The sequence below is a fragment of the Phascolarctos cinereus genome, unplaced genomic scaffold, assembly GCF_003287225.1.
Source record: "Phascolarctos cinereus isolate Bilbo 61053 unplaced genomic scaffold, phaCin_HiC Scaffold_9;HRSCAF=440, whole genome shotgun sequence".
NCBI lineage: Eukaryota > Metazoa > Chordata > Mammalia > Diprotodontia > Phascolarctidae > Phascolarctos > Phascolarctos cinereus.
The window spans coordinates 54,189,794-54,212,904 of NW_027556402.1; the positions used below are offsets into that span (position 1 = coordinate 54,189,794).

Sequence of the window (23,111 nt, forward strand, 5' to 3'; positions counted from 1 at the left end):
CCTGCTAAATCATGCTACCTTTTCATCTGATTTTATAGATTTTGTAGAGGGTCTTTAAGATGTCATAATTTGGCTATATTAGAGCAATTTCAATGAAACCTAGGAATAATTTTTCATTTCTTCTCTATAATCTTCTCTAAGCCTAGTTTTTCAATTACTGTGAACACTACCACATTTTTGTCTTTGACTGAAAGAGGTTTCAGGAAAAAAAATCAACTTGAGTTTTTCTTTTCTGTCATATACCCTGTCCGGAGCCCTATTCTGTCTGCTAGATCTCTTAGGTCCACCCATCAGTAAAGTCAGCTGTCCTGCCATTGTGTACTCCTCAGTTAAAACTTAGTCCACTTTCCAAAAATACATACTCTTTGTAGAGAATCTTAATCAATATATTTACTTATCCATTGGATAAAATGTTGTGCTATTGTTAGCTTATCTTTCTTACACTGAAATTATTTAGAAGATAGGGACCGTGTTTATTCAACTTTGTTCACTTAGCTACTACTTAAATGTTTACTACTCCCCATATACTGTGTGAGGTACAGTTAGGGACATAAGCTCACACAAGTCATGGTCCGTGCCCTCAAACAGCTTTCAAACTCACTTTCCACAGCAACTAACACAATGCTACATGAAGATAAAGGCACATGTGGCCATTAAGGGGGATGTCCAAATACAGTGTGAAAAGCAACGAGCCAGAGATCTTGGACACATGAAGAAAACCACCTCCAGAATGTTTATAAGAAGTTCTATTAAAAGAATAATCTTGAATTAACCTAAACACAACATATCCAAGCAGTAAATTTCATGGGAATGAAGCGGATGGTTAATGAAGAATTAACAAACAGTCATAGAGACTTATAGGAGATGCTTATGCCTCTGTTTTCTCAAAAATGAGAGAAAAGGAATAGAAGCTAAAACGTGATTACTCATTGAGGGGAAAAATCATTTGGGATACAAAAAGCAACTTTTTATAGTTATTCTTCCTAGAAAGCATTCTGATTACATTTGATGTTTTCTTCTTGAGTAAAATCAATCTCTACTCTTGAGGTCAATAAACTGTTGAGTGAGTGACTTCTCTTGGTCCTCTCTTCACAGTCTTGGCCAAGTAGTGAATTAGTTCAACCAAGCCTCATCCCCCACCCATGAATACTTTGCTTCCTTATCCTTTTGCAGTATCTCATGTCCTGTTTCTTGTCCAAACTACTGAGTATTCTGGAGGAAGTTATTAAATGATGTTGGCACGGTCCACTAGAAATTCACATTATCTAAGCTCAACTGGGTCACTAACACTGCTTAGAACTTCTTTTATTCCTCTTCTTCTCCAGGTTAGTTCCTCATGAATAAGGTTACTATGGATGAGAACTTAGTTCTGGTTCTGTTTCTTTTTTCTTTTTTTTTTTTTAATAATTATTATTATTATGAACTTGACAATAATCAGCAAACAAACTTTTCAGTCTACATAGAACACGAGGACTGCATATAAAATTGTGATTATTGATGTCTGTGTTTGCTGACAATTATCAAATTCACAATAAAAAAAAGAAAAATTTTAAAAACCATCATCCATACCATAAAACTTCTCCTTCCTGTTAACCTTGTTGATGACAAATTAACTTCAATAAGGAAAAGACAAACTCTTCAACCCAATGCTACCTGACTTATGTGTCTTTACCTGAGAAAATACATTGTAGAATGATAAAATTTTAGAGCTGGAAGGGAGTTCTAAAGGTCATACAGTCTACCTATAACTCAAGCATTAATCTCTCATAGGGTATGACTTCAACATAATCCTCAGTGGGGCTCTCATCATTGCAAATTCAGAAGAAAGATTACAGATGAGGAGGACAAAGAAAAGCTTCATACAATCACCATTCTATAGTATCTTGAAGATCTCTGATGACCGCATGAAGATCTTTACATATTTACTAAGGTAGCTAGCTCATTCCACTTGTGGACAGCTCTAAATGCTAGACAAAAATTTTCCCTGTATTAAACCATAAACCTAACTTGCTGTAACATTCATCGTTCGGTGCTAATTATGCACTTGGGGTCCCAAACAAACAACACTGAAGAAGCTGTGCTATACTACCTTCAGATGGACAGCGTCTTCACTCTTCAATAAGTTCATCTTTCAAATATTTAAAGACAAAAAAATTAGGAATCCCCCTAAGTCTTTTCTTCTCCAGGCTAAACATCCCCAGTTTCTTCAATTAACAATTCTGCAAAATGGTTTTAAATCTAATCACCAAAGCTGCCCTTTCCTAACCAACTCCAGTTTATCAACGTCTCTTCCTGAAGTGAGATATTAGGAACTGAATATAGTACTCCAATCAACTACTCCTCACACCTACTATATGCCAGGCACTGTGTTAAGCAATGGGCATAAAAAAAAAAAAAGAAGAGGCTAAAGACAGTCCCTGCTCTCAAGGAGTTCACAGATGTGGGCTAACCATTTGTACAATTACTTTCCTCAGTTTGGACACTGTACTTCTATAGCATTAATGTACTATAACATAGAATAGCACAATTCATTATAACACATCCCAATAGTATAGTAGCATCATATAGTACTGTATAGTAGGAGAGTATAGGAAAATTCATAGTATAGTATATACTTATAAGTGTAGTCCAAAATGCAGTTGATTTTTCTGTCTGTCACATCATACAAATGTAGCCTATGACCAATAGATCCTTTTCACCTTAACTTTTATTCAATCATTATGCTTCTTTGATATTCATAGAACAATTTCTTTTGTATCAACTTTACATTTATCTCTATTAAATTTTATCTTTTTTTGATTCAGCCCATCATTCTAGCCTTTCACAAACTTTTTGCATCCTCATTCTATCACTTACTATGTCAGTCCTTTCTCTCAGTTTTGATTCAATCATAGATTTGACTAGAATGTCATCAATGTTGAGTCACCGATTAAGACACTGAACAGGGAAGAGAAATGACAGAGATCTCTAGATGAACCTTATCCGTTAATTATCATCCCTGCTAAACACATAGAAATACTGTCATTCCAAATCACAGTTGCCAACTTTTTGAAAAGAGAGCCAAAAAAATTCCAGAGTTTCACAAGGAGGCTCAGCCACATTCTCTCCACATTTTTCCATGCCCAGAATACTATGATATTCTGAAGTGAACCTATAATATATGTGAACTTATCCTATATTTGTCTGCATTAAAGTCCCTAGTCCTGTAATCTGTATAATCATTGAACTGATATCATTTGAAAGAGAAATGGGCAATCCAATCTGATTCATTATTTCCATGAACTAACACCACATACAGATCTCAACTATGGGAGGACAGAAATGGGCAAAAAGTATACAATAAAACTCACAGGTTATCCTTCATGAACCTTTGTATTAGGTGAATGGTCATTGTAAGCCATCTCTAGTTTTCATTGTGTGACATAAACAGTGTCCTTTGGAGCAATGGCATACTCTAGTGGGTAAAGAAGGCAGGCTTCTAATCTTCAGTGCCACAGGAGGGCGGGTGAAGTGGACAAAATAATTCACTTGTCACAGACAGTAAAACTTGTTTGAACATACAACCAAAAGCAGCTCTCAGTTAGAAGTGGCAGATAATTAAGCTCCCTAACCTGAAGGAAGACGATTCAAGGGTTTTGCCCATTCAGAGAAGAAAGGAGAGATCATCCTATTTCTTGCCAATGGCAGGATGTTATTTTACTTTCGATAAAAAGAGATTTTATGTAAGTCTCAAGTATGCGTCACCAAAGGAATGGAGTAAAGGGTGGGTTGTAGTGAGTCAAAGTATTTTCATAAAGTCATGGAATGAATCATGTTTCTCTTCTCTTTTTTTTGCCTTTATGAGCATAATTGCAGCTGAACAGTAGTTCGGAACTGTGTGGTGTCATATCTACTCCAACGGCATTACTCACCTTAAGATCCCGATGGACTACCCCCATCTGATGGCAGTGAAGCACAGCTTCCAGGATCTGCTGAATGCAATGACTGCATGCAAACACCAGGGGGCGTGTGTTAGTTCCAAGCTTACACTCACTATCTGTCTACCCTCACAGAGACTGGGTTAAAGTATAAAACTAGCCAACGACTGGGGATGCAAGAAATCACCTCCAGATGTCTACACATATTGCTCAGCTAGAGTAGGCACCAAGTCAGAAGAATTCAGATCCTGCCTGCCACGTGTTGCCAGGCTTCGTGATCAAATAATTGAGTAATGTGGGCTGCATTTGATTTCACGGAGCAGCTCAGATCCACTGGAAAAGCTCTTTAGGAAAAAAAAATCAAATTAAAAACCAAACCCAAATGCATAATTTTGTTCCTGGAAAAAAAAAAGTGTTCTGGGAGATATAAGTTTAGTTCTCCCCAATTTTTCCAATCATGTGTGAAAATCTCCATAATTAATGAATTTTAGGTAGATGATTAACTTCCCATTCTTTCATTTAGTTGGCAATTATTATCTCTTGCCTGACAAGGTCTTTCAGGCTCAAAAGGAGCAAATGTGTGGCCGGTTGTTCAGCTACTGTAACCCATGGTCTCAGAACAGAAGTGGTGTTTAAATCTACAGGCAGGCATACATCACAGCCCAGGCGCATCTCTAGGTCAATGCTGGACAGCTGATGAAACGTCTCCTTGCCCTGGATTGTACTGCAGAAGTTCAATTGGTTGTGTTCCATTTCTAATGGTTAACCTAAAGGTTAATTTCTCTAAAAAAAAAGTTTCCTTTTGCTGTGATGCATGCTTAGCCTGTGGATGAGCAAACTGGAAAGAAACATCATGCTTTTTTTTTTATCATTTAGTCATTTTGGGGGGAAGGGGTGAAGGCAAGGGGTCCATAGTAGATACCCACCCTCTGCCCTTCCCCAGAAAGCTTCTGGTTAGCAGATTTATAGGCTCCATATACTGACCTTCAGGTCCCTGTGAACTATGCCATTTAGGTGACAATGATTTACGCTTTCTAGAATCTGCTGTATACAATGACTGCAAAGATACAAGGGCAGAATGGAAGGGAGAACATTTTAAAGGCACATAATCACATTGAATACAAAATAAAATGGGAGTTAAAAGGAAAAAACAAACAAACACAAATTACATTTCTTCAGGAGTCTTTGAATTTTACACCAAACTGGGATTGGATTATGCTAAATAAAGCAATTTCTGGATCTAACAAAAAGAAAAGACAACTAGACAGAGAATTTGTGACATTATCAGATAAAACAATTTGTGCTCTTCATTCATTGCATACAAATCAACTAGTATGTACATATCTGTAGAGAAACCATATTTTTTTCTCCAAAGAAAGAGATTTTATTAAAATTTCCCATAACAAGAATCCTGGGAAATTGCGATGTGATGGGCAGATTAGAAATTGGCATTTCTCACGCATAGAGTAAACTGTTTAAAATCTGAGGTCACAAGGAAACATAGGTCTTAAAACAGGAGGATACACATGGATGAAGTGGTGGTAAAGGTGAAATAAAAGGGGGCGGGGAATGAAGTACTCATCTTTCTGAATTGAAAGAAGGCGCTTTTATAGATGGTTAGGGGAGAAACCAAACAGCGCAGGTCAAGTTTTGGTCAAAGAAGCTCTGCTCATTAATTCCCCATCCCTACTCCCCCTCGACCCACCCCTAATGGCTCTGGGCTATGAAAAAGGGAAGGAGGGGAGGAATGGCTTCTATTTTTTATTTTATAAACGCTTAACTAATAAAAACCTAAGAGAGCAACCGTAGATGCTAAATGTCATAAACCTCACAGTAACAGCAAAAGAAAACTTGCTTATTACTCTGTCAAAATCCATGATTGGTTCTGTACTTGTCAAAGGCTCACTGGTAAGAAATAGTATGCTAATTAAAGTAGGAGGAAAATCACTGACTGGCATCTATATCGTATCTGCCATTAGCCACCAATTAATACACTGGCATGCTGAACATGTCAGTCACATTTGTAAATGTTGTTATGCAGCTCGTGTGTAGGTGGGGATGGAGCCATCTTTATTTCTCTTATTTAGGGTAGGATTAGAGACTGAGGACCTGTGATTTCATTTATAGGGGAAACTTCCAGGTGAGGAAGCTCCTCCTTCAAGGAAGGTTGGTATCTTCTCTGCTACTTACTGTCTCAAAGCATTGCCCACAGCATTAAAAGGTTAAGTGACTTTTCCAGGTCACATATCTAATATGTTTCATTTAAAATGATAAAATTGAAAATTCATTAATTCAATGAATGCATAAAATTGTACTTCTATTGGGCAAATTGTACCTTTAAAAAATTATGTTGCAATCACATATCCAAGTTAAAATAAAAAAATTGATCATAATCTTTTAAAAGCAACTCAGTTAATAGGACAACAAAAACATCTTTGCATTTGTGTTCTAGATAGCTATTTTTAAAAATTATACAGCATTTATAAGTGATTGCAATTATTTAATGTTTTGGATGGCTATTCCCACTTAAGGCTACATATATTCTTATATCACTTTCTGAACAGTGCTCATCTCATTACTTAAAAACTAATGTATGATTCTTTTGGTAAATGATTCCAAAATTTATTTCTTAGTCTAATGCTAATGCAACTTTATATAAAACTACCTTTTTTAATGAGCGTATAGGTATAAGAGATACTTTCAAAAAAATAGGTAATAATAAAGCAAATCAGGAATAATGCACATTAAAGATACATTTGTCATGAAATCTGGGGTCAAAATGTGGGTGGGAACCAGTTTACAGGCCTATTTCTAAAGGCTGCCTTTGGTTGAGCCTGCCTGTCTACAATGCGTTGTTTGATGATCTTTTCTGAGGATTAGGTCGAAGCTTTAAAGACAGGACACTAGAGACTTTTCCTTCTTATGTGAAGTAATACTCAAAAGTGAGTCTTAGAGAATTACAGGGTTTAAAGAAGAGATTTCTCCTCTATTTTCTTACCAGCAAAAATATTCTTTAGTTCTCTACTCCATGAGGAATAGGAGAAAAATAAAAGGAAACCTTTCCAGGCCAGTCTTCTACAAATTTGATTTATACTGGGATGGGGGAAGAAAATGTCTCCTCTCTTTGCGCCTTAACTATACTTCTCCTACAAAAATTTACTACCTTTAATGCTGAAGGATGAAATATGTATGAAGGCCTCTGGCTTCATGGGAATGATTCTTTGTTCTAATCAGACATACGGTGATGATAAAGAAAAATTTCAGAACATTTCCCACCTCTGAGATGAAAGGAGGAGATGCAATTTCAGTGTAAACTGGCTATGGCAAATGTATGGAAGGTAGGAATGTTTTGTTTTTCTGTTGTTTTTTTTTTAGTTTAAGTATCAGTTTAAGTGTTAATGCTCACTATAAATTACTCAAACTGAATGGTCCGAGTTCTAGAGACAATTGTCTTTTATACTCTGAATTGTCTCTGATCTAAATTTTCTATTAACTCAAAGCACAGTGCCTTGTATATAGTACATGCTTCATAAATATTTATTGATTGAAATACCACTGATGGGATTTGCCTAATAAAGTGTTCTAAGACAAAATTTTTAAGAAATTAGCTGTCTTTTCTATTTTTTTCCAATAGCAAGCAGGCATATGGTTATCTCCAAAACTGGTTTTGGTGGTGGTGATGATGATAATGCTCTATTTGTTTTGTTTGGGAAAAACAAACAAACAAAAAGCTGATACCCCATTTAAGCCATTGTCTATTACTGGGAAATTTCATTTGACCATGTTAATATTGTAAAAATGTCATATTTAAAAAATTAAGTGGTGGTTGTATTTAATTAGTCCTGTAAAATATTTCTAAGTAGTGTCAATTCCTTCTCCAACTTTAAAAAGCAAATTGGAGTTAAATTTGAAAAAGAAGTTTGAATTATTAAATGGAGTGCATGTATGTACATGTGTGTGCATGCACACACACACACACATACAAGTGTTTGCTTGTGGAATAAAATAAGCTATCGTCTGTTGTCACCCATAGCTACTGAATATAAAAGAATTCATGTTAACCCATGTGCCAGGTCAACATACATCCTATTCTATGTGGTAACCATGTGAAGAGCACGTGCATGTACAAATAAGAACATTTTCTTAACTACACTTTTAATGACGAGGAGGAGGGATAAGTAGTCCTCACTGTGCCAGGATTTCAAGATAAGGACATAGGCTCACACATTGATATAGAGCGGGAAGGAATTTAGAGGCCTGTTTAAGCATGCACCTAAAGAGGCTGGATTACAGCCATTAATGAGAGCAGCAATTTAACTATAGAGCCAAAGGATTTTTTTTCCCCTCAAAAAAGGTAAAAAGATATCCACAGGGAGACATTAATGGTGACAGAAGGCCAAGGTATCTCAATATCCTTTCTCAAGGGCACCAAGTATGAGATGATTCTGTCCATGTTAACACAAATAATATTTGATTCCAAAGGCCAAATGTAAACATGGGTGTTATGAAGGAGTGACTTACCTGGCATCTGCTTCACTGTAATATTCTCTTGCCACTATGTCCTCGAAGAGCTCACCGCCTGTGACTCTGCAAAGACAAATAATGTAGCAAATTCAGGAAAAAGTCACCAAATCTACCTTTAGATTTTTAAAAAGAAATCACTCAACATTAAGAATTTGTCCCCATCAATATTCCAAGTAAATTAACAAGATTATCCCAGCTGCATGAAGAAAATAATGATGATTTAAAATGAAAATCAAAATTTGAGGTGGCTTTCATGAGGCTTACAGATTTTGCAGTGACCCAGTCTGAGTTTTACCACAGCCATGCTCATGTTATTGGATTGTCCCTCCATCACTGGGCTCAGGAAACAAAACCATCTACCTGCCATTATTATACTCAATATTGTCTCATAGAAACTGACTTCTCCACTCCCAAGAGCACCAACATTAACAGAATTCAAAAGAAAGGCTCATATGTAAAATTATATTAGGTTCACATATAAAATGACAGAGTATGTTACATTAATTTAATATATGTTGTAATGTAATTTTAAATATTACATTATTTTGAGCCCACTATTGGATTTCCTACGCTGCCATATGATATTTTTTAGATCCCTAATGTGCAGGCAACTGGGGTCAGATCTGGGATTTCAGTCATGTAAGAAACTGTTGCTCTCTACTGCTGCACAATGGTTACTTGCCCACAACTGATGGTATCAGAGTGTTGCTTGGTACATTGAGAGGCCAATTGATTTTCTTATGGTCACAGTTAGTAAATATCAGAGTCAAATCTTAAACCTGGTCTTCCTAATTCCAGGGGCATTTCTCTAAAAATGACATCAATATGCCTCAAAAACACATGACTGGCAAAAAAGAATGCTTCTGTTCCTCAGTGGGCAGGAGTAATACCTACATTGAAAATGAACAAAGGTTTTTATCCAGCTTAGCTCTAGAGTGTCAGTTTTTCTGGTTATACTTAACAGGTAAATTGGGTTTGCTGATCTTGGGAGCCAATGTGTAAGGCAACTAACCAAGCAGAAAGATTGTTTTTCTTCTACTTGACATTAACCAAGTCTTGAATTGACAACTAAACTCTTTAAGCAAATATGTAAGCACTGATTTTGCAAAAACACTTCAGTAGCATGTTTTCAACCTGCGACATATTGGCTGTCTGTCACTGGGCAAGTCTGGTTAGCATGCTCTAAGACTAGAAATACCAGAGACAGTGCCAACCTGAAGTTGTCAAGGAAATTTCTCACTGGGAGCTGCTTAGACCAACAAAACTGTAGGTCCACACTTCTCTCTGACCTTACCCTTACTATATACAGTGTGGAGGGAATTCTGATTTTTATAATAATCGGTATGATATGTGTAATTAATATACTGATAGATTAGATTTTTATAAAAAATCAGAATTCCCTCCACAATATTAAAGTAATTATATATAATATATAAAATAACTTAATAAAGTAATATGACATAATATTAAAGTAATATAAAAACCATAGTAATTAAAAACTATTTTAGCACCAGCAGAAACAACTCAGCAACATGATTCTAAAATAACATTTTGCAGAGTCCAATGATAATGATACCATGTCCAACAATACATATAGACACAGAGTCCAATGATTTTATGATTCTAAGTTGTAGCCGGCATGCTTCATTTGGTACTGTTAGCTAATCTCTTTCTTTTCCTTACTGTTTCCTAAACAAAAAGATTGGGAGAGAACACTGGAATTAGACATTGGAATTGGAGAAGTTAGATAAGCTTTTCCCCTGTGCCAACCCCCCCCATCCAGCAAATATTTGTGATATTTGTTAATATTGATTTAATTCTAATTTTCTTATTCTGTTCAATGTCTTCTTAGAAGATGCATTTGAAGGTATCCTTAAAACTCTAGGAAAGCATAGGTGTCTACACACTGTACTGTTTATATATCTAGGCTTTCAACTCTAGTTTGCAGTTGTAATGCTTATTACCACATTTTGTAGGGTAGCACCTCCCACCTCCAGCAAAACAATCATGGATGTAATGACCTTTGTCGGCTAACATGCCAAAAAATGGCAAAGGACATTTGAAGAGAATTGCCTGGTTTGATAAACACTTAGAGCCAGGACAATGTACTGGAAAGGTCACTAGATTTTAAGTTGAAGGACGTGAGCTTCAACAGTGCTCTGTGGTTTAACCTCTGAGTTCAGACACTTACTAGCTGTGTGATCCTGGGCAAATCACTTAACCCTGTTTGCTTAGTTTCCTCATCTCTAAAACGAGCTGGAGAAAGAAATTGCAAACCACTCCAGTATCTTTGCCAAGAAAACCCCCAAAAGGGGTCACAAATAGTCAGACATGATTGAAACAACTAAACAACAAATATTTATGGCATGAGAGGGTTGGAGTGCTAGATGATGTCCAAGGTCCCTTTCCAGCTCTAAATGAGCTGTAGTATGAGACACTAGATGGGCAGGACTTGGAATTAGGAGCTCTGAATTTGAATTGCCCCAAAGTCACTTTCCGGTTACGCAGATTGTTAAATTTTTGTGGACAAATTGTTAAAATCACTCCATACCTCAGTTTCCTAATCTGCTAGACAATAATGTTAATCATATTACCTACCTTACAGTATTGTGGGAAAAATGCTTTGTAAACCTTAATGTGCTATGTACATATGAGCTTTCATTAAATCCTGCGATATGATAGACATGCTATTGAAAAGATGGTATGCATATATGCATTTGGTATAATCCTGTAAAGGATGGGGATAGGGAATGGACCTTTGATTTCACTGGTATTGGGAACTCTTTGGTAAGGAAACTCCTTCTGCCCATGCAGGTCAGGATGTTCTCTGCAGCTTCTCATCTTAGAGAGTTACCCAATGCACGGAGAGAGGAGACTCAAGTGCCCAGGGTCATACAACTAGAAAAACATGAACCTAAATCTTATAAAATGCCTAATGCATTTACTTCATAAATCACAACACTTTACAACTGCTACTGTTAATGGTAATACTTTAAATACTATGAATGTCATGTGCCTTGTAGTATCGGGACTCAGAGAATGTCAGACACAAAAGGGAACAGCATCTAGCACTTCACAAATAAGAATACAAAGGCTCAGAGAATTGAAATGACCACCTCCAGGTAATTTACTTATTATTCTTGGCTATGCCTGGACAAGAATTCAGCTGCAGTGTTCTTTATATCACACTTCCTCTGCATCATCTCATGGTGTTGTAGAACACACACTGTAGAATCACAGGACTTGGATTTAAATTTATTACCTGTATGACCTTGGGCAAGTCATTTAACTTTCTTGGGTCTCTATTTCCTCATTTGTAAAATGATAGGATTAGACTAGATGACTAGTTCATTTTATCACCCAGCACTGAGACCTAATCTGTCAAATAAGGCTATGATAAATGGAAATAAAAAGAAAAAATTATTAAAAAATTGGTTACATATAAATGACATGTTTTTTGTCATTTGTCTAGTATAGAAGAATCAGAATTTCCTCGTAATTTCCAAATAGCTCTTTTGTTGTTCAGTCATTCAGTCATGTCCAACTCTTCATGATCCCGTGGACCACAGAATGCCAGGCCCTTCTATCTTCTGCTATCTCCTGAAGTCTGTCTAAGTTCACGTTTATTTCTTCCATGACACTATCTATCTATCTATCTCATCCTCCACTGTCCTCTTTTCCTTTTGCCTTCAATCTTTCCCAACATCAGGGTTTTTTTCCAATAAGTCCTGGCTTTTCATTATGTGGCCAAAGTAGTGACGCTTCAGCTTTAGTATTTGACCTTCCAGTGAATAGCCTGAACTAATTTCTTTAGGTATTGACTGATTTGATCACCTTGCTCTTGAAGGGATTCTCAAAAGTCCTCTCCACAATTCAAAAGTATTGATTCTCAGGCATTCAGCTCTCACAGCCCTACATAGCTAGTGAAAAACCAATAGCTTTGACTATAAGGATCTTTATCAGCAGGGTGATGTCTCTGTTTTTGGTATGCTGTCCAAATTTGCCATAGCTTTCCTTCCAAGGAGCAAGTGGCTTTTAATCTCATGGCTATAATTGATGTCTGCAGTGATCTTCGAGCCCAAGAATATAAAATCTGTTGCTGTTTTCATATCTTCTCCCTCTATTTGCCAGGAAGTAATGGGACCAGTTGCCAATTATTTTTTTCTTTAGGCAATGGTGTAAAATGACTTGCCCAGGGTCACACAGCTAGTAAGTATTATGTGTTTGAGGCCAGATTTGAGCTCAGGTCCTCCTGAATCCAGGGCTGGTGCTCTATCCACTGTACTACCTAGCTGCCCTGATCTTAGTATTTATGATGCTAAGCCTCAAGCCAGCTTTTATACTTTTGTCTTTCACCCTCATCAAGAGGCTTCTTAATTTTTCTTCACTTTCTACCATCAGAGTGATATCACCTACATATAAGAGATTGTTAATACTTCTCCTGGCAACCTTAATTCCAGCTTTTGATGCATACAGTCTGGCATTTCTCATGTTGCAGTCCGCATATAAGTTAAATAAGGTGACAATATACAGCCTTGTTGTACTCTTTTTCCAATTGTAACCCAATCAGTGATTTCATGTTCGGTTCTAACTGTTGCTTCTTGGCCTGCCTTACAGGTTCCTAAGGAGACAAGTAAGATGACCTGGTACTTTCATCTCTTTGAGCACTGTGGCAAGTCGTGCGATCCACACAGTCAAAGGTTTTAGTGTGGTCAATGCAGCAGAAGTAGATATTTTTCTGGAATTCCTTTGCCATCTCCATAATCCAGTAAATGTCGGCAATTTGGTCTCTAGTTCCTCTGCCTCTTCAAAAACCAGCCTGCTCTTCCGGTAATTCTCAGTTCACATATTGTGAAAGAATTGCTCGCAGAATTTTAAGGATAACCTTAAATGCAATTGTTTGGTATTTTGAACATTCTTTGGCATTGCCCTTCTTTAGGACTGGGGTGTAAAGTGATCTTTTTTTTTTCCCTAATCCAGTGGCCACTGTAGAGTTTTCTAAATTTGCTGGCATGTTGAGTGCAGCATTTTGACAGCATCATCTTTTGGGATGTTAAGTAGCCCAGCTAGTATTCTATCACCTCCACTAGCCTTATTGTCAGCAATGCTTCCTAAGGCCCATTTGACTTTCTTCTCCAGGACGTCTGGCTCTAGATCAATAACCACACCATTGTGATTACTGGTGATGTTAAGAACTTTCTTGTATAGTTCTCCTATATATTATTGACACCTCTTTTAATCTCCTCTACTTTTGTTAAATCCCTATCATTTTTGTCTTTTGTCATGCCCATTTTTGCAGGAAACATTCTGCTCCCTTGATATATCCAATTTTCTTGAAGAGATCTCATCTTTCCCATTCTGTTATTCTCTTCTATTTCTTTGCAATGCTCATTAAAAAAAAAAAAACCTCCTTATTTCTCCTTGCTATTATCCAGAATTCTGCATTCTGTTGGCTATATATCTCCCTTTTTCCTTTTGCTTTCCTTCTTTCCTCAGCTATTTGTAAAGCCTCAGACAATCATTTTGCTTTCTTGTTCTTTTCTTTTGGAATGGTTTTTGTTGCTGCCTCCTGTACAATATTCTGAACCTCTGTCCATAGCTCTTCGGGTACTCTATCTACCAGATCTGATTACTTAAAAATCTATTCATCACCTCCACTTCATATTCATAAAAGATGTTATTTGGGTCATACCTATGTGGTCTGACAGTTTTCCCTACTTTTTTTCAATTTAAGTCTGAATTTTGCAACAAGAAGCTCATAGTCTGAGACATAATATACTACAGGTCTTGTTTTAACTGACTAGAGCGTCTCTACTTTTGGCCGCAAAGTATATAATCAATCTGATTTTGATATTGACCATCTGATGATGTCCATGTCTAGAACTGCCTTTTGGGTTCTTGAAAAAAAGTTTTTGCTATGACCAGTGAGTTATCTCAGCAAAACTCTATTACTCTCTGTCCTGCTTCATTTTGTACTCCGAGGCCAAACTTGGCTGTTATTCCAATCATTTTTTTTATTTCTTGCTTTAGCATTCCAATCCCCTATGATGAATGTGACGTCCTTTTTTGATGTTATTTCTAGAAGATATTGTAGGTCTTCATAGAACTGATACACTTTGGCCTCTTTGGCATCAGTGCTTGGAACAGAGAGTTGTATTACTGTGATGTTGGATGGTATGCCAAATAGCTCTAAATAGATTACAAAGCTAAAGTTTCCTGCTGATTCTTTGATTCCGCAATGCAACATGTTGTATAACACCAAACACATAATTTTCTACTAGTTTTGAAGTCTACCATTAAACACTACATTATTGAGATTGTTTTCCAATAGTTTGTTTTTTAAATAAAACCATTTTCCAACAATCCTGATAGGAATCAAAAATTTCCAGCAGAGAAAAAGTCATCCTCTTAAAGAAAAATTAACTATGCCCACACTATGGCGTCATGGATTCTTGAAGCATTAAATAACTCAATGCTAAAAATAAACAAAAAACTCAAACAACTTTTTACAGCATACAACATTTCTCCATTTATACTGTATTATTTTCAGAACAAACTCACATTGTGGGCCACATAATTTTGAAAGAAATGTTTGTTATATTTTTAAGCCATTTGAAAATGGATAAGAGAGAAAACAAATGGAAAAATCACAAATGACATGATTACCCTCTGTTCCAAAAGAAAATCCAGAAGATGGATGTCAATAACTACTGACAGTCATGCCTATTCTCTCATTTCTACAAAGTGATTATGAGAATGATACACACATATATTAAGAGTGCCCTTGGCGATAATGAGAAAGAAATGGATAGGCTTTTAGAAGTGATTTTCTACAAAGGGCCACATCTTGATAGACACAATATTGATGGAAAGGTGTAGAAAAGGCAAGATTCTATTATTTTGATTGTTTTTGATGATGATTTAAAAAACCGTTGACTCAACTGAACAAAATACAGCCTTAAAATGCTCTCTTCCAACAAAGTGTCTTTCATAAACATACTGAGATCATATCATGCAACCATTAAGATAACTTTATTCACTGATCCTCTATCAGTGCAAGACAGAGGAGATCCATTTTCATTCTCTTACATATAATAGTGCTTGCTATCTGCCTTATCCTCTCTCTTTCAGATCAGGAGTTCTAATCTGATGCCTGTGAACTTTTTTAAAAAAATATTTTGATAATTATGTTTCTTCTGTAATACAATGTATTTTACTTTATGCATTTATAAACATTTATTCTTAGAAAGTGTATATGGGCTTCATCTGACTGCCAAAGGGGTCCATGACCCCCCCCCAAAAAAAGTGTTTATAATATTAAAATGTATAGTACTTAGATATTAAATTCCAGTATACAGGAGATTTTATTGTTGGTGGCCGTTGTTCTCCACTGTCATGGAGATACAGGTCTTCTGTGAAGACCTAATGGAAGAGGGATTTGCTGTAGATCACAAGATCCTAAGGATGCCCTTGTTTGCAGATGAATGTATACTGATTGTATCTAGCTGCTAAATAATTCACAGTCTCCTTAATGAGATCCATGACAACTCCAGGGATCAGCCTAACAGTTTAAATAAGAAAAAACTGGAAGAAGAATGCTTATTGGTCAGACTACCATATACAGTGTGATAGACAGCTTGTTTGTTTAATCTGATATACATCTTGGACAGGCAATATAGATTCATGAAAAGTCAACTCAGAATTTAATGAGGATTAAAGTGGGTTGAATAGCATTGGGGAAAAAGTGCTTCACAATCCCAGGTAACTTCTTAAAATGAAAACCTACCTTTTAAACACTAAAACTCTTCTAATAATGCTTACAGGGCTTTGAATCATGAAATATGATAGAGTTAGGTGGTACATTGGATAAAGCTCTGGATCTGGAATCAGGAAGATGAGTTCCAATCTAATCTCAGACATATACTAGCTGTGCGACCCAAGGCAAATCATTTAACCTTTACTTTCCTTAATGTTGTCGTAAATGGGAAAAATAAATAGCATGTAAAATGGGGATAATAATATCACATACTTCCCAGGGTTGCTGTGAGGATGAAATGAGATAATCTTTGCAAAGTACTTTGTAAACATTAAAGCATTACATAAATGTTGTTGCTGTTGTTATAGAGATGCTGAAGAGTGACTCAAAGATCAATGGAGAGATGTACGGTGGGTAGAAGTAAGCCATAGCATATTGCCAATGATCACTTATGTGATTCCCTATCTCACAAGATGGTTACAAGGATCAAAAGAAATAAATGGGAAGGGTTTATCATGGTGCCTGGTGTATAGTAGGCACTATATCAATACTTATCCCCTTCCCTTTCTTCCATTATGTCTTAAAGGTAGCATAAAAGATAAAATCTGGAAATTTATGATATGAGAGGAAAAGATCAGCCAATAATATATTGAGAGCAAAGGATAACAGACAGATTGAGTGCTCCATGGATACCCACGGGACATGTAAAGGTATACTTTCAGTACAATGTATCCTTTATGGAGAATTTATGGTGAGACAGAGACACGACATGTACAGAATGCAAAGAAATGGATTGGTTACGATCTGTATCCCCTGAATAAAATACCTATATCAGTGATCCCATGTGGAAGTACTGATGTTTGTATTATTGCTTAATGCTGAGCTATTAGAAGTATTATCTGGGGCCCACAAACTTTAATATACACAAATGACTATATGTGTGTGTGTGTGTGTGTGTGTATATATATATATATATATATATATACACACACACACACACACACACACACACACACTTCCACATGGATAGATATGCACATAGATGGTATATAATAAAGAAAATTAATGATATTGAAATTTAGTGGTCTCTTTCTCTATATGTGTATATGTATATATGTGTGTGTGTATATACACACACACATATGTTTATACACTCTCTCTCTCTCTCTCTTTCTATATATATATATATATATATATATATATATAATATATATATATATATATATGTATAGCTTACCATTAGAGAGACCTTTGAAGGAAAGAACTGAATTTCAACATCTTAATATATGTATATATACATATATAATATATGCATATAAACATAAACATGTGTATATATTGGGAATTGCTTTTCAATTATCATTAGTTTCCTTTTCATATTATTTGTTGCAGTCTATACATTTAAAAACACAATTCTGAGATGGGTTCCATTGGCTTCATCGGACCACCAAAGGAGTCCATGACACAAAGAAGTAGTACCCTAAGGGCTAAACTAAGTGCTAATTATGGTATCAATTAAGTTCAGGAAGCTTTCCTTAAGCACCTAGTGTGTGGAGAGTCCTGTGCTAGGTTTCAGAAAGCATGTGATAGGACTCAGTACCACCTGTAGCTTAGAGTTGAGCTTGTAAATGTGGTTCAGGTAACTATAAGACGGAATAATAATATGTACATTAAAGTAATACTGAATTAAATACTTCTTAGGCATGAAGGGGAAAAGGACACTCCCAGCTGAGAGGATTAAGAAAGACTTCACAGATGAGATCACATCGGACTTGGCTTCTGAAAGATGAGTAGGAGTTCAGTAGAAAAAGGAAGGGGAAAAGAGCCATTCTAGGTAGTGGGAACAGTACTAGCAAAGGTATTTGAGTGGGGAAAGCACGAGGTACATTCTGAAGATAGAAAGTTATCAGATTTGGATGGAGTATACATTGAGTGTCAAGGAGGGTAGTAGTGTATGTTAAGGTCTAAAAATGTCAGACTGTGTAGGGCCTTGAACCCCAAGCAAAAGACTCTGAACTTTAAACAAAACACAAAATGAAGCCACTGCAGATTTTTGAACAAGGGAGTAATGAAATCAGAAATACTCAGAAACAAAATGAGACTGGAAATGTTATGGGAGCTCAGCTGGAGGAGAAAGAGTGGAAATGGGAAGGCTTGTTAGGAAGCTGTTTCAGTAGTGCAGGTATTAGGATGGTGAGAATCAAGAAGAGGGGCTTTATGTAAGAGATACTTCAGAGACAGTATCGGTGGCACTTAGTAACTTGATTGGATAACTGAGACAAGGGAGAAGGATAAAGCATAAGCATTTCAGATGTGAGAAACTGAGCACATGATAAGCCAGAGGCAGCATGAGTAAAATCAGAAGTCAGAACTATTTTGTTGGGGGAAGAGAATAAGAATAGCTTGGATTGTATTAACTTTAAGATGCTCATAGGACATCTAGGTCAACATGAATTATAGGCTGCTAGAAATGAGTCTGGAACTTTAAGGAGCTGTCAGGATTAGAGATGTTGATTTTACTTTAATATATGCTTTTTGTTTGTTTGTTTTGATGAGAACCCATGATTCCACCAGGGTAGGGAATTTTCAGTGAGGAAAACTACTTCATTAATGCAGGTTAACAACTCTTTTCCTAATAGTCTGAAGAGTAATGGCTAGAGAACAAGGTTTACAAAGCCAGTGGGACTTGAACTCATGCATTCATGACTCTGAGGCCATCTCTCTGAATAGCCAGATGAGTATAGGAGTCTCCTCTTCCAAGCCTGGCTCCCAGCGATATGCTGGGAACATGGAAGGCATGACCGCACCCAGCTGTAGTTAGAACAGGCTGCTGAAACTCTCCCACAAGCTTGCTGATGCAGCAGTTATAATTTCATCTTCCTCATCCTGAGCAGGTTTTCCTGGGTTAATCATTAGATAACTCCCTACAGATGTTCCCTGGCAGAGTACTCCATGTTACCTGACCCTATTGCCCTACCCTTGACATGACAGCTGCCACAGTCGGCCCTTTGTTTGAATACCCTTTGTAAACCAGAGCCCCCAGCTTCAACTGGAATGTACATATGCTTGTCTAGGCAACCACCCTCCATGCTGTCCCATGAGACTGTTTGGTAAGGGAGGCTGCATGCAATTCTACCCAGGACTAAAATGTTAACTATCTGTCCATACCCTCCCATGATGTGCTTGGCTGTAAGTAGCAAGAAATCATTTTAACCCATCCTGGTCTTGCTGAATGCCATCTACCTAAATTCTACTCTAAATCTGCATACTTTGTCTTCTAAGTCCAGCTGACTCTCCTATGGATGTTGTGAAAATAAAAATGTACATAATACATGTGTGTGTCTACATCTATATCTATATCTATACATATATATCTATACCTATACATACATATACTAGAATTGAAATGCAAACACCATTTTTGTAGAGTCTGATGCTAAATGAAGGTCACACCCAGAGTTTGAGGTTTCCAGAAAGATTTAGAATTGAAGCAACACAATGAAGCGGGGATCAGGTTAAGCAAGGAATGACAAGAACCCTGGTGTTTTGTGGACAATTAGAGGACTCTCATATATCATACTGTAGCGGTTTGGGTCCATGTTCTACTCCTTCAACTACATTATCCTAGAGCAGAGGTGTCAAATTTGTCTCCTCTGAGCCTCATACAGCTGCAAAACTCCCAAGCGTGGCCCAAATCATATTAAAATATAACTGGGTGATATAACAAGCTAAATAAAAACACAATAAAACACAGATAATATCAATTTGTAATTTTCTAAGTCAGGGATACCTTTCTATTTGAGATTGACATCATTGTCTAAATGCACCATAATACACAGAACTGTGCATCTCCTAATGTAGGCCTCTACTTACACAGGATTTTGTTTATTTGTTTATAGATTAGGCCGTGATTTCATTGGTATAAGGAGCAGCTGGTGAGGAAAATGTCTCTGTCAAGGCAGACCAATAACCATTTTGCCGTTTATATAATCTTAGAAAGTCACCTAGGGAAGTTTAAATTTCTATTTTGGGATCACAAATCTAGTAGAACTCAAACCCAGGTATTCCTGCCTGAGGTGAGCCTTTTATACAGCCCCTATTCTTCCTTTTAAAGTCTTGTTGAGCTGCCTAACCCCCTCTATTAAGGGATTTGCTCAGGGTCACATAATCAATTTGTGTGAGAGGTAGACCTTGGCTCTCTATTTACTTGGCCATGCTGCCTCTTCACTTAGAGTTAATTACTTGTTAGATGAATGGACACTAATACAACATAGAAGACAATTTTATCAGCAATAGTTGTCAACCCTCTTGACGTATATGTTACACGAAGCAATGGCTGGGCCCCTGGGACAAAGTCAGTTATGACAGTAAAATCACAGGTCAAAGGTTGCCTTGCTAAGGTCAAGAAATGTCGAGAAAGTGACCGATCTACATTCCCATCTAATCTTCAACTTGATGACTGATACTGAAACCAACTAGCCTATAATGGTATAGAACCAACAACATTCACACCATTAGAACTAAGCCCTAAGATGCAGAGTGAATCAGCAAAGAAAAGGCCTTAAGAAATGGGATGCACATGAAATAAACAAGTGTGATTCTACTTTCCCTATCATTTATCTTCCTATCTCCAAGCAGTGAATTTTTACTCTTCCGGCCTGAGAAACCAGTAAATGTTGTTGGCCGTTTGTCAAAGTCCTGAAAATGCCAATGCTAATTTCTGTGTCCTAAGAGTCACTGCCTGCCAGGCAGGGAAGCTTTTCCCAAGCACCAATCACCCTGATATTTTACATAACACAGTCAGGGCCCCAGCTGTCAGGGCCAGCTGATGTTCATTAGTCCCAGGTAGTGAAGTGGGTTTGAAGAGCAGACAGTCTCCAGCAGTCCTTCCCTCCATCTCTATTGTATGTCCTATGACCCTTTAAATCATGTCATGTCTCCTTCTCTACTTGTTTGGTAGTCATGGCCTGTCACCCCTTGACACATTACACCCATGCTCCCCCACTCCTGGTTATACAGGCTGGATCCCAGTGAAGATCCTGATTGGGGCTGGTTTTAAGAGGAAGCATGGTACAGTGGAAAGGAGTGTGAGGATAGGCGTTCAAATCCTAGCTTTGCTATTCCTACTTCATGGCTGTAGGTCAGTCATTTATGGCTTTCCCCACCCCCATCCTGACCTGAATTTCACTGTCTGTAAAAAGAACAAGCAAGATGGATGATTCCTAGTCTCTTGCTGCTCTAAATCTAAAACGAGGATTCTGTTATAACTAGGATTGGAATAGGGCATATACAAATGAGATAATATTTGTAAAGTCCTTCAAGTGCTACATAAACATTAGTTGTCATTGTTGTAAAGAGATGCAAAAACCTATTTTTAAATACTGTAGGTTTTTTTGTGATCAAGGATTTTTAAAAGTCTAAAGAGAAAAAAAATATAAGACATTAAGAACAGGGAAAAAATTCTAGGTAACTGGAAATAATTTGAGTATTATAGCTGATTTAATTTTTAACTGATCTATTTATCTTGAATTCAATTAACTTAAATCAAACTTCAAATAAATGAAAGCACTGTTCTCTAAAAGACATAATTTTAAAAATCACAAACACACACACAGAGACTATGCCATCTCTTCTCATACCCTATATCGGGCTATTTTCTAATATGATAAGGAATGTGAAAGATATTTCAAGCATGAATCTGATTCAACACCACTTCTCTTAAGTCTCTCATATGATTACAAATATTGGACATATGATCACAGTCATCCTTTTGCTATAATGCATTCTTAGATAAAACGATCGCTAAATTTTCCTCATGGCATCAGTGCTTTCGCTAATGCTAACCCATCCACATTTTACAAGCCCTACAGATCTTCCTGGGAAAGAAGTTTTTCATTGTTAATGTTTAAAAAAGCTTTCTTTTACTAAAAATACCACTGTGGCTAAATTAAATTAGTTTATTTAATAAGTTAGCTGGGTTGAAGCAATTTCAGTGTCTAAGCAAATCTTTTAAATTCTTAGTTTACCGCATGGAAAATAGTATCTATATTTAGCTGAAAAATTTGTAGATCCTTATATGGTTGTAGCAGAGCCACAAACTGCAAATATTAGAGGTAGATTTGCTCATGAAACCTCAGGTTCCTGAAAATATCTGATAGGCATTCAATGCAGTATGGCTATAAGAAACTCTTTTAGCAATAAATAAAAATTACCCAAACACAATCAATTATTTATCAATCAATCTGCAAACATTTATAAAAAGCCTACTATTGTGCACCAGGCACACAATGCGAAGTCCTGGGGATACAAAGATAAAAATGACATTTTCTCTGCCTCAAGGAGTTTTCATTCAAGCAAAGGAGCCAGCATGTACATAAGAAAGTGCATGCAAAATCAACACAGAATTTAAAGAAGCATGAAATTATCTACAGATTATTAAAGTTACTGCCTTGGATTTATGGCTTGACTCTTTTCCAATATCTGTGATAAAGAACCATGCTGCCATCTCACTCCTTGTCTTTGCAGTACTATCATGCTCTGTAAAGGAATAGGTATGAAAAGGTTGCTAAATAAGGCATCTGAGACCATGCCTCCCAAGGAGGGTGTAGCCTTTGACTCATAATAGCCACTAATGTCAAGGACGACCCACTTGTAAAATGTAATCAACTGAAAAAAAAAATCTGTGAGTCTAATGCAACCTGAACAATGTGTAAGCAGAGTCAGCGCTTTGAAAATATAAATGGCAGTGCATTTAGAAGGAGAACTAAAGAAAGTACCCTCTTCTAGGACATGTCTTCCTAAGAATGGGCTTGGGATTGATACTCCTACCTGGGCTAGAAACCTTATGAACCCAATCCTTGCATTTTCTTTTTTTGGAACAGATCTGAGCTCTCCTTAGTACAAGTAACTCTCCT

General features: G+C 36.8%; 1 protein-coding gene across 7 annotated transcripts in view; it reads right to left on the bottom strand.

The window, feature by feature from the left end:
- Positions 1-23,111, bottom strand: part of CAMK2D (calcium/calmodulin dependent protein kinase II delta) — a 344,903-nt gene that overhangs the window by 89,964 nt on the left and 231,828 nt on the right. For all 7 annotated transcript variants that reach the window (XM_021001407.2, XM_021001404.2, XM_021001414.2 and 4 more), the window contains exons 5-6: positions 8,439-8,504; positions 4,902-4,974 (exon numbers count right to left, since the gene is read on the bottom strand). In XM_021001407.2, coding sequence (XP_020857066.1) covers positions 4,902-4,974; positions 8,439-8,504 — 139 coding nt within the window. The remainder of the gene's footprint in view (positions 1-4,901; positions 4,975-8,438; positions 8,505-23,111) is intronic.